Genomic DNA, 12675 nt, shown 5'->3' with positions numbered 1-12675 from the left:
CAGTGGAATGAAACCGAGATTAGCCAGCTCAAAGGTAAGTACCCTACCTCTGCGCCATCCTGTCGGACACGAGCGAAGCCATACCTCCTAACGCGTCTCTGACCTGCGCAAAAACCACTATGAACCTCAGAATGTAAAAGTAAAAATTAAATAAACAAGCACATGCAAAACAGTTTGGATTGCATCATCGATGGACCTTGCATGGGGACTGATGAACATTGCAACGTCGTGTTCACAAATACTTCTTGATGTCGAATAGATGCAATTTCCGAGCAATCTTCAATTACCATGTGCAATTTGCCAGACTCGAGCTTGCCTGCAATGGCTTGAGGATGAGTCAGGGATAAGTAGCCTTCGAACTAAGACAAGGCATGAGGATGTTATCACACGGACGACATCGGGTCTGTCCAGCATTTCCATTGCATCTCGATTTTACATCACTTCTCAATTCCTCCAACACTTAATATACTGTCCAGTCAAATGTTGAGTTTCAATGCATTTATCTGTACAAGTGAAAAATGGTTGATAACTTTTCATGTCATATTCTGTTCTTGTGTATACCGGGCGTAGTGGCGTGCGCCTGTAATCCGGCTACTCGGAGGCTTGGGTTGGAGGATCGCTTGAGGACGGGAGCTCTACGGTGGGCCGCGTTATGAGAGGGTGTAGGGTAGCCCGGAATCATGGCGAAACCCAATCCTTATCCCTGTGTCGTAAGAGGTGACCAGGGCTGCGTCAGGAAGGGCATCCGGCGTAAAACCTATGCCAAATCAGTATGCGGATCATAACGGATGATCCGCTGTGGCGACCCCTAATGTGAGCAGCCGAAAGACGAACATCATTCTGTTCTTGTGTATGACAGCTTGGCTGCCAGTAGCTATCGTTTTGTTGAGGCACAACTATGCCGCTGATGCTGTTCCCCTATAACAGCTTCAGTGGCATAGTTGTCAGTGGCATAAGCGGCATCAGCGGGAACAGCATCAGCGGCATAATGATATCGGGCCTATATCATTACACCGGTACTCATTTCACCAACCTCAGAAGGATGACAGGCTCAGTCAACCCCACCTGGTGTTAATTCAGCAGCCAACGGGGCTCAAACTCAGGACCCTGGGATCTGAAGCCAGCCACCCTAACCATTAAGCCAACACCAGGCTTCACATGAAAAGTCGACTTGCATGATTATACAGCTGTAGTAATGATACAGCAGGTAAATTGGGCCAGAGGTGACATCATCCTTTGAGCAAGCTCGTGAGCTCGTAAATATATTGTGAGCATGCTGGCTTTTTCTCACCAATGGGGACAACAGGCTCTTTGATACCAAGTCAGGTATAGCACTGACCAGGTGGGGTTATCATACTACTGTACATGTAATTTGAGAAGTGCCTGTTTGTTTGTGGGTTTGTTGAAGCAGTTGAAAAAAAAACAAAAAAAACTTAATACTCTTCGAAGTGGGAACATTACGAGAACTGAATCACTGGACGGAGCGAGTTGAAATCTGCTGCTTGTTTTTGGAGGGTGCATGGGAAGGTTTTCGGTGATAAAAAAAATTTCTTAGCCCCCAGGGTTCAGGGTGGGCGGGAGGATACAAATGCTCTCTGTAAATGTGTATCATGTAGCACTGCAGGTGTGAGGGGGTATTACAAGTCATAATAATGTGCCCTGTTTCTCTGCATGAGAAATCATGGAAGTGGGGGAATTATCAAACAAGAATATCATATTGTTTGTTCGTTTGTTTAACTTCGATGCACTCCCGAACTACTGGACCGAATGAGTTGAAAACTGCTGTTGTACTCGCGGTGTTGGTTTTAGGCATTAAAAAAAGGAAAGAATAATTGTCTCATTGGTTCAGGGTGGGGGTGAGAATGGCAATTCTCTCCTTGTAAATGTGCATCATATAGTGCCACCTGGTTTAAGCTGGTATTGCGAGTCAGAATAAAAGATGCCACAGACATCATGTAAGTGGGGGAATTAACCCGTCTGTCAGGACGGGCTCTTTGGTAGTTGCTGAAACTCTCGACGCTCACCCACCAACATGCAAAGGCCAACTGAACAGTTCTTATGGAAGGATTTGACAAAGTGTTAACCTGATACCATCGGTCACCACGTACAGACTTGTCATGGCCGTTCCTTCAACCTACTATTATCTACAAAAGGTTGTAGGCCACTGTGAAAAATCAACTTCACAAATCCCCTAACATAATTTACATTATTATTCACACAAATTGAATATCTCGCATACAGTTTAAGATTTACAATTTCAGCGATCTTGTACACTTCCGTATTGATGCCCTTTTCAGTCCATGAGGTAGTTTCTGCAATAGGGCCTGAGAAAGCTAGAGGGATCCCATACTTCCATGCGTTCACTGGATGTGACGTCGTGTCTGCCTTCCGCGGTAAAGGGAAGAAAACTGCATGGCAGACTTGGAACGTCTTTGATGATGTTTCTGAAACATTCACCAATCTCAGCCAGCATCCAACATTGATTCGTGATCTTGACTTTTTTGAATTTTTTTTTTCTTCAAATTTTTCAGAATTTGGATTTTAAAAATGGCCAATCAAACAGATTTGATTAGACTCCCCTGGAAGAGAACAAATGTGCCGAATTCGATGCTTGTATCATCATTTGCACGATTCCTCTCAAAAATTGCTGTTATCTGCCCCACTATAAAAGTTGAAAGGATTTTCACCGCAGTGGGAAATGAGGTGCGGATGAGGTCGTGAGCATTTTCCTTTCATCAGAATAAAAGGCTTTTTGCTCTGAAAGGTGATGCAGAATTCCCCATGGTGGTGAATACATAACATCCATTATTTAGTGGTCGAACTTGTGCAGCAAATTGAGCCTATTCATCGAGTAAAACTACATCCCCGTTGATTCAAGATTAAAGCATCATCATGTCAGACAGACAGACACACATCCATTACCACAAATACCACACACCTCGTCTGCCATCAAGTAAAGATTTTCCTCTGCGGCAAATCTGATCACGTCCTCAATACATCGTCTGCTCTGAACCTGGCCTGCAGCATCAAATGTGGGGGAAACAGGCGTGCAGTGATAACAGCAAAATTGCAAACCACCAAAATGAAAAGCCACAGGCCTGTTTCTAAGCGACCATCAACCATAGATAATGGAAATCTGAAGGGCGATCTTTGCTCTCAAATTAAATAACAGAGAGGCAGCCAATGGCAAAGGCACGCACCAAAATTTTCACAAGTCAAGCAAGAAAGGTAATCTGTTGCGGCAGGTCATGCAATGTTCAAGGGCTATTACAAAAGAAAAGAAATGAGGGAACCGGGGTGTGAGGGGGAGAGAGGGGAGGGGGTCTTAAATACACCGTTATTACCTTTATCGTAAAAAAATAATTTATTCTTTCAACATCCTTAATCTGCCTCTGTATAACAAGATTCCTGTTATCATATTAAAACTTTTTTAAAATCCTAACATATTTTTTGAGCCATCTTCAAAAAAACATTTTACGCCCCGAAATGAAAAGATAAATTGGTGCTCATTTATATATTTTGTACGCAAGTTTTGGGTGGTGGGGGAGTATCAAATTGAGATTGAGATCTCTCGCAAAATGAAATATCAAATTGAGACGAGGAAGATAAGGCATTCATTGAGGTGAAATGAGGATTTAGGGTTAGGAGGACAGAGAAGAGTCATCCATATGACATAAAGAAGGGTCAAAAGTTTCCATTATTGCACATACAAGATGTATAACATGTTACGTGTAGATTTATTGTCTTAATCACGAGTTCACCGTTGATCTCAGGTTCTCATGATCACAGGTGATCCATCTTGTTTACCTTGTGTACCCTGCCCCATCCCTCTCCCTTCCACTGATCTCCGAGTGTCTATTCCCCACTGTTTTGTGCTTCCCTCACCCATCCCTCTCGTCTCCTGATCCCTGTTATTCATTCTGTGTATTTGCTCTTATAAGAGCCTTGACATTGTACATAAAATAAAATAAAAAAAATATATATATATATACATCCCATGATGAGTTGCAGATTTTGCACATTTCAGGTAATCTATTCACTGCACCTGTGGGGTTGCCTGGGTTGATGACACACAGGACTTTTGGCGAGCAGTGCTTCCGTGCTTCCAGCAATGCCCGTCGAAGCTCGGCGACATCCAACGCCCAACATTTCTCCTCATCCAGGTAATAATTCACCTGCAAGCAAATGTTACAATTACTGCATGTGACCAGCAATGAGCTTTTGATCCCTGACCTTTCACTGGATAGTATACTGGAAAAAAACAAAACAAAACAAGAACAGCTGTTGAGTTCTTTATCCAAATGCCACTCGTCCTACCGTGTTCCCACCGGCTTACCATTTTAGGTGCAGTTTCACCTTCTCTCAAGCAACGGTGGCCAAATAATCCAGAACACAGTAATTTAGGGATGCTGTTCAAATCTTGCAGCCTTTTATCCTACTTCCTTCTGCCAGTAACTGTTAAATTCCTAACAGCGACAGCCGTGCACCACATGTTATCAGAATATGCACAGCTGCCACCCTACTCATCATCAGCTAATCTGCACAATTCTCATACCATACCAAATCAAAAGGAAGTTCATGTGACCTGGATGGCTGCGAAGTCAGCAAGTAAGGCAGAATAGAGGGGATACTGTGGGATTGGAATCATTACACCCGTTCGCACAGATCCACTCCCTGAAATGAGCAGTTTCAGCATTAACTGAGGAGGAAGAGGCAGAAACACACAAGTGCAATATATTAAATCTGGGCCCATGACAAACTCCAATCACTCACTGAAGAGACTTTTCCAAGCAGCAATCAGTTCGACTGCTGTGAGACCATTAAGTTTTACTTACTGCAATGCCATCGCTTGCTCCTGTTGTCAAAAATATGTTGGTCGGGTCCGATGGGATTCCGCCATCACGCCGCTCAATGTACTTGGCGACGTCAATGCGAATGCTCTCGATGCCCTGGCTGCCGGTGTAGGCTCCTGTCAGCCGTGCATGCATCACAAAGGCTGAGTCAGAACAAATGAATGTTTTGTATTCACCAGCGAGTTCTGAACTAGTTCAGGCCGGACTTGCACCATCTTGACCGATCAGAATCACACACGAGTCGATTCTGAACCAAGCATCGTCGCTTCTCAAAACTTGCCAGAACGTTCTGGTAAAGGCTTTTGCTAATGTGAAAAATTTAGTTTGGTTCTAGTTTGACCAATTCTGGCCTGCATTAGTTCAGAACTTTTGAATGGAGACAACATGCGAGTGACGGTTTGCACCACTTTATATTTGCTTGTATAATTAGGCAAGACTCCATGTTTCTGTTACAGGGTTCTGGAGTCCAGTAAAACGCCGTCCATGCACCCAAGGATCCGATGTCTAAAATGTGCACCGGATATTCATGGATCGTCACATTTTGAGCGCTTGGATGACATTTAAAGCAAACTGTTGTGGCTTATGTTTCACTCCAATAAGTAGTGTTTTGCAACTGCATGTGTTGCAATTTACCAAACAAGTGATAATTATCAGGAAAACATGCACCGGTTTTCGAAACGTTACATCTTTTTATTTTTTCCATTATTCTTTCCAAATTAGTTTCAAGGAAATGGGTTTTGTCCGATGGTACATGAGCTTGTTTTTTGTTGTTTTTTTTTTGCAACCTGAGTTGCATTTACTTTGAGATGTCAAGACTTCTCAAATAAAATTCAAACAATTCAAAATGCCGGTCTCTATCTACGAGACACTTTTGTAAAATTTATTCCAAAATTCGAAACTGAGATTACCTCCATGACCTCAAGATTGAAAAGGACACTCTGGTTTATACATTTGATTAGCTATACGCTTGCATTTTATAATAAAGCATTGTCTGATAGTGTAATAGAAGAAGTTTAAAATCAGGTGTTCAAAAGTAAAGATACAACTTATATCTTTCTTTCTTTCACATGAGGACCTGCTCGTTGAACCGAGCAGGTCCTCATCTGCATTGCAGACTGATCACGGCAATGGTTCAATGACCGTTTCCCTCAAAACTCGAGCAATTTTTTTTTAAGTCAAAGGTCGTAAAAGAAAATAAAAGTTCGTTTTCATTTTAAAGGCACGATCAACAGCTTGTAAAACCCAAAGAGAAAAAGCAGGTTAGCAGATCAAGATCGTGCGGTGGAGCCCGATTAGTGACTCATTCCAACACACTCCCAATTATGTCCCTCCACCACACCGAATACACTACACTCATTCAGGCCCGCCTGGAGTGAGGCTTATAAGTGCACAATGGGCAATGCAAAGCATAGCCCCACGAAGAATTTTAAATGGCTACTACGAGAGGAAGTCTCTCTGTGCGTCTCTGTCTCTGTCTCTGTCTCTGTCTCTCTTCTCCCTCTCTCTCCAACGGGACTTCAACCCTCATTGTCCCACCTGGGCCGCCCTTGCTGTGGGAGAACTTGCTCTGCCATCCTGCTGTTTGAAGTGCGCTGTGGTGCCAGGCGAGGTGTGAGGACGAGCCCTCAGAGTGGTTTTGGCACCAAAATCCAGCACGAGCAGGAAGGCTCACACCTCGGCTTCTTTGCGTCCCATCTTTCTTTCTATCTGTCCTGTGAACTCCCCCATGAGTGAACCAAGTTCGACAAATAAGCTACATCATTGGCATCGTGGGTCCAAGGGGTTGTTTTCATTGAATGGATTCAGTTTGTGATCGTTGCTTGCGGATGTTTATCTTCCTTTCTCCCTCCGCCCATATTTATTTCTTGATAATAAACCGTGTAAGAACCTGTTTTTTGGAAATTGCAGGACCGGTAACTCTTCGCATGCAATAGTAAGTGTGAATAAATTTGTTGGATGGGTGAATTGGGTTCACGCATCAAGGCTCTATTCAAAGCGGGACACCAGTGTCGGCTTGCTCAGCCATTTTGACAGGCCGATTCACCAGCGGCCACGTGGTTCTTAAACCACCGACCTGCATGCAAATTATGGACAGACATGGTGACCTCTCATCCCCTACCCACATGGCGCTGCATTGGTGGTTGTAATCCTGCGACCTTTCCAATGTGTATACACACATATACATCTACAAGTTGGGTCACCCAATCAAGATATGGTTATTTAGACTTCATTAAAACATGAAGAAAATTGTTGTTTATGGTTGATGCAAAAGAGAAATTAACTCGGGAGTGTAACACGGCAATGATAGACCAAAATCCTTGTTTAAGATCGGAGGACTGTGCGACCACTCGTTACTTTCAGTGTAGTCCTGCAGAGATGGAGGTCCCTTTGTATATGCATTTCCATTCTGCATATGAAAAGTCAGTCTCTCTCTATAGAGTGCAGCCTGCGGCTGCTGGTTGCATCATCGATTGGGACGCGGCTATGCCGCTGATGCAGTGTCCCCCCTTACCAGTACACTGGTAATCATTTTGCCGACCTTGGAAGGATGACAGGCTGAGTCAACCTCCTGGTGTATTAATTCAGCGGCCCAACGGGGCTTGAACTCAGGACCCTAGGATCCCAAGTCGCCACCCGAACAACTAAGCCAACATCAGACTTATGAAAAGTCAGTATTTCAATGCAATTGGTTCGATTCCCAACAAAGCATTAACTTTTGAATATGGAGGGGGAAGAAATGCAAAAGGAACAAACAAGCAAACTTGTATACATGCATCAGCCTACACTAAGACAATTTTTCCCTGCGGAAGCAGGGGTTAGCCTTGCGGGCCCTTTTTGAGGCAATGTTTTATGGCCGGATGCCCTTCCTGACGCCAACCCATTAGTCACCTCTTATGACACACAGGGATATGGTGTACCTATTCTAACAGGGGCACACACCAGGACCAGTACACTGGTACCCATTTTGTCAACTTCGGAAGGATGGCAGGCTGAGTCGACCACAGCCGGTGTTAATTCAGCAGCCAACCAGCCTCAAATTCAGGATCCTGGGATCCCAAGCCAGCCATCCTAACCATGAAGCCAACACCAGGCTTAAAATATCCACACAACCAACAACCACATGTTCCAAAACAGGTTTTCAGCACAAGTGGCAAATTATTTTCCAGTGCAATCACATCAGGCTTTAAACAAGGCCTAACTCGGTGCAGAGTGCTTCCTTCCTCCAGCAAAACAGCATCTACGTTGAGTTGTGCCAATTTCACAATAACCATGATCAAAGCTTGTGGAACCAAGCAAGCAAGCAACTTTTGAGAGACAGTAGTCAGCCATGATACAATATACGTAAATTGTAGAGTAACAGTTTTTCCAAGTTGTGTACTTTCTGGTGACTGTGTGGCTGTTGCATCATACCCAGGCTTCTTCCTCCACATGCACCCAGGATTTTTCGGGCTCTGCGTTTTACATCTTCCGGGAAGCCATTTTGGTTGATGAGCTCAGGGTAGGTGCAGAGGGCAACTACCTGCAGTGTTATAGAAAAAAGTATTAATGAAACAGTCAAGATAGCTGGAGGGAGAGAAAAGATAATTACTTGACACCATTTTGCCTTTGATTTGAATTATAGCATTTTGCTGCTGCTGCTGTTGCTGCTCCTACTTTAATAGCACCAATTATCCCCACCGACTTGTGGGATCAGCTGGGAAAGGTTTTTGCCTCAGCTCATTCCATAATGCTCACAACCAGCACATGTATCCATCCTGAGGCCAAACAGAAAAATATTCTTACAAATCTCAAGGCTGCATTCTCCACCCAGTCTCCTTCCTCGAAACCATGGTAGTGCATTGCCACGTCTGTCTCTGGTGCATGCTCCCCCTCCATCCTGTTCCTCACCTCAAACAGCGTTACTGCAGACTATGCTCGAGATAAGACCGAATGACCTCTCTGATGCTCTAGGAAACCTCTCTTCCTTTGAAGACAACTCCACATTGTGTCACCCGGTACCCCATTGCTCTGCTAGGCAGTCAGCAGCTGCAGATCTCTCGATCTCTCGATCTCGATCTCGATCTCTCTCTCTCCCTCTCTCTCTATTAGACACTGGTCTGATAAATGGAACATATCCTTCAATCCTGGAAAATCTCAGTCTCACCCAATCGCTCTGGAATGATAGTAAAACGAACCCACCTATCCATTTCCTCAGTCGTCCACTAGAAGAGGTTTAGTCTCTTGAACTTCTAGGCATCACCATCAGCCATGACCTTGCTTGAGAGAACCAAATAGCAAAGCTGGCCTCCAGAGCCAGCCACAAACTAGGCATTCTTCATCGATAAAGTCTTTCCTTGGAAAATTAAAGCTATTCACAGTCTCCAAAGCCTTTGTTTGTAGCTCAATGGAGTACTGCTTTCCACTATGGGCTGAAACCCCAGCAATACATCTGTCTCTACAGGGTTCTAATAAATCGAAAGCCCTCAAAACTAATGTAATCGCCCATGATGAGCCCAAAGCTCATCTGTTGTTTTCACATTGCAGGCAGGTCAGTGATTTCTCCGTTTGTTTTTAAACTGCCTCTTCCAATCCAATTAAACTGCCTCTTGCTCCCACTGTTCTCAGTCCTCTGACTCTCCCTATCTACGCTAGGATACACAGGTTCTTCCAGTCATCCCATCCTGAATAAGCTTCCAAACTCCAGACTGGCTGCACATCTCAACTCTTACTCCGTGGTTCTATTATCTATGGAACTATTTTTCAGAAGTTGTTCTATCTTGCTCTTCCCTCCAAGGCTTCAAGCAAGCAGTACACTGCCACCTCTTGTCATCCCAAATTTTGTCCCATGATCATTAGTACCCTCTTTAACCTTTCCTAACGTTACCATATCACTTGGTAGTTTCAGTGTTTCCTCCCCTTCTCTTGTCCTGTTTGTTACTTCTGCCACCGGAGGTTGACAGAGGTTATGTTTTCACCCCTCTGTGTTTGTCTGTCCATCTGTGACCAGCATATCTCAAAAAGCTTTGGACGAATTCGGACGAAACTTGATGGACAGGTTGGGTGTGTAACGATGACGAATTGGTTTGAATTTGGTGAAGATCCGGATAAGATAACTCTTAAAGTGATTCTTCACCATCGAGTGATCAGGATAAAAAATGATATACTGTATAGCATATCTCAAAATGTTGTAGACCGATTTGGATGAAACTTGGTGGACATGTTCGGTCTATGACAAGGCCGAATTGTTTCGATTTTGGTGAAGATCTGGATTATTATCAGTGTGGTACAAAATGTAAACTGTTCAGCCTGGCAGAGGTATGCGCTCCACTGAGTGGTGTTCCAGTTAATTACTTTGACGTTTGTCCCACTGTCTGATCTACCTTGCTCTTCCATAAGCCTTGCTCCTCAAAAGAAAAAGAATAATAAAATTAAAATCATGAACTGACATTTAATTCAAAGCAATTTGAAATTTGTTCAGTGATGGCAATAACTTCCATACTCTTTACAAAAGACACCGTGGGATCCTTAATGTCTACCAACTAATTGGTAGACTAATTGCTAGTTGATGGGACACCCAGTTTAACGTCCATCCGAGCCTGAATAATGAGGAATTTGATTATATATATATATATATATATATATATATATATATATATATATATATTTTGATTACCTGCCAGCACGCCTGTCATTTTGTTTCCATGGCGTACCAACATGAGATCAGTCGAGTTTAAATTTGTGACATCATTTCCACCCAGCAGTGCATGTATTATCACCCCCACTGAACAGTTTGCTGGAATGTTTGACCTTTATCCATAGCAATGAGGGTCAAGTGGGAAGGGGAATGGCAAGTAGAGAATACATGAGGGACAGGGAAGGAAGGATGATTGAAAACTTGACAAACCAAGAGGAAGGCTGACTTATGAGAATCTGTTTTGTTGAATTTGCTAAATAATGAAGATTGGATCATGGGAATAGATTGTCAAAGCTAAAAATGGTGTTCCATCCCATCATTCTTGGTTATTGCCACATTTGGGGATTAAACATTTACTTTTTTGTTGCTTATTACACAAGGTACCGCTTATCTTTATTTAGAAATAAATAAATAAATGTTTTCATTTGCTCGGGGAACGCTACAGAGTTGCTGCATGGCCTTTGTGTCATACATCATGAGTCGAATCAAATAAGCATACTTATACTGATTTGATGCCACACTTAACAATAAAAGGACAATATTTATAATGCTGAAACATACATGTACCCCATTACATCCATTTCCCACAATATGCACACTGGAAGCTCCCTCAAACACAGGTGAGTTAAGAGTTTGTAAAATCTGCTTCTGAAAAAAGGAAAGTTTAAAAAATAATAATAATAATAAAATAAAAGAGGCAAATTTGGAATGGTCATTTATTTATTTTGAGGGACATTGAAAGATTGAAGTCCATGGTATTTATTGGCACCGAAGAGCCACATTCTGTTGCTCATTATAAACCTGCACGCATGTGCGTTTTAATATGCCATGAGTTTCATGAATCTGATGCTAGTTGTTTCAGAGCAGAATGCAGAAGTTTTCCACATAAACATACCAAAACAGGAGTGAAGAGGCATCACCATATTTTTTGTGAAAAGAAGGCGCGAGCTCTAAATAAATCCACAGAAACATGGTAGCTGGGAACGGTGAAGGCACATCCTCTTCTTATACATTAGCCACATTTGCAGTTGACTTTAAGAGAGGCGAGTCCGTTGAAGGTAACCACAGCTCAGCATGACCAGCAGATACAACAGACTCACCAACTTAATGTCAAAGCCTTAACCAGCATGGAGGATTGCCGTTTCAAGGTCACCAAAATACCAACAGAACTCGGAATTTTTCAATGCAGCATTTTCACCAGTATCTACAAAACACTTCGCCATGTGAAAAGGTCTCAGCATGATGGGTGCCGTTATCTGCGGCCGATGTCATGTTCCTAGCTTCTCAAACTGGTCAGCTCAAATCCCCAGGCTAACTTTATTGCTCGTCACGAATTGGTGACAAAATGTGGCTTCACAACTGGGATCCCGAAACCAAATTGGAATCTGCACAATGGAAGGACAACAGTTTCCCACCACCCAAAATATTTTGTACCCAACCTTCAGCACAATTGTGGGTTTGTATTTTTGTACCCACAATTTGTTACCCTTGATTCTCTGGAATGCAAAGGAATTGTGTGTAGATTGATTAAATGTCTCACAAAACTCCAATCACAGGTAAACAATACCTTGGCTTGATGCAAAAATTGTAACAGACTGTGAAGGACAAACACCAAGGGGGCATTGACCAGAAGTGTAGGAGCCTGGTGTTGGCTCAGTGGTTAGGGTGGCGGCTTGGGATCCTAGGGTCCTGAGTTCAAGCCCCGTCGGCCGCTGAATTTATATACACCAGGGGGTTGACTCAGCCTGTCATCCTTCCAAGGTCGGCGAAATGAGTACCAGTTCCAGTGTGTGTACTAGTAGACGGGCACTGCATCAGCGACACAGTTGTGCTTCAAGAAATGATAGCTACCCCGGCAGCCAAGCTGCCATATGACCACTACCACCAGAAGTGTACCACTCCTCATGACAACCTGTCGTCATACAAGGCCTGTGTTGCACAGACTATCATTCGTCACTGTGGCTTTCAGCTGCTGAACTGCTGGACCTCCCCCCTAATACAACTGGGACATGCCTCCCCCTCCCCCCATAGAGTTGGAACATTGCTCTCATCCCTCCACCCCCTCAATACAGCAGGACATGCCTCCCCCCCCCCCCATGACATCCCCAGGACATGCATGTCTGTCTGTTCATGCGTGAGAGAGTGCCT

At 43.6% G+C, this 12675-nt stretch overlaps 1 protein-coding gene across 6 annotated transcripts in view; it reads right to left on the bottom strand.

Annotated features, from left to right (window-relative positions):
• LOC147023222 (alanine aminotransferase 2-like) overlaps positions 1–12675 on the bottom strand; it is a 98749-nt gene that overhangs the window by 29597 nt on the left and 56477 nt on the right. For all 6 annotated transcript variants that reach the window (XM_085888397.1, XM_085888395.1, XM_085888393.1 and 3 more), the window contains 5 exons: positions 8265–8373; positions 4836–4969; positions 4586–4699; positions 4046–4175; positions 2939–3018 (listed from right to left, as the gene is read on the bottom strand). In XM_085888397.1, coding sequence (XP_085744523.1) covers positions 2939–3018; positions 4046–4175; positions 4586–4699; positions 4836–4969; positions 8265–8373 — 567 coding nt within the window. The remainder of the gene's footprint in view (positions 1–2938; positions 3019–4045; positions 4176–4585; positions 4700–4835; positions 4970–8264; positions 8374–12675) is intronic.

Source organism: Eptatretus burgeri, chromosome 7, assembly GCF_056783735.1.
Source record: "Eptatretus burgeri isolate ZD-2024b chromosome 7, Ebu_testis_v1, whole genome shotgun sequence".
NCBI lineage: Eukaryota > Metazoa > Chordata > Myxini > Myxiniformes > Myxinidae > Eptatretus > Eptatretus burgeri.
Note: the sequence above shows the minus strand (reverse complement) of the source record. Positions and strands in the feature narration are given on the sequence as shown.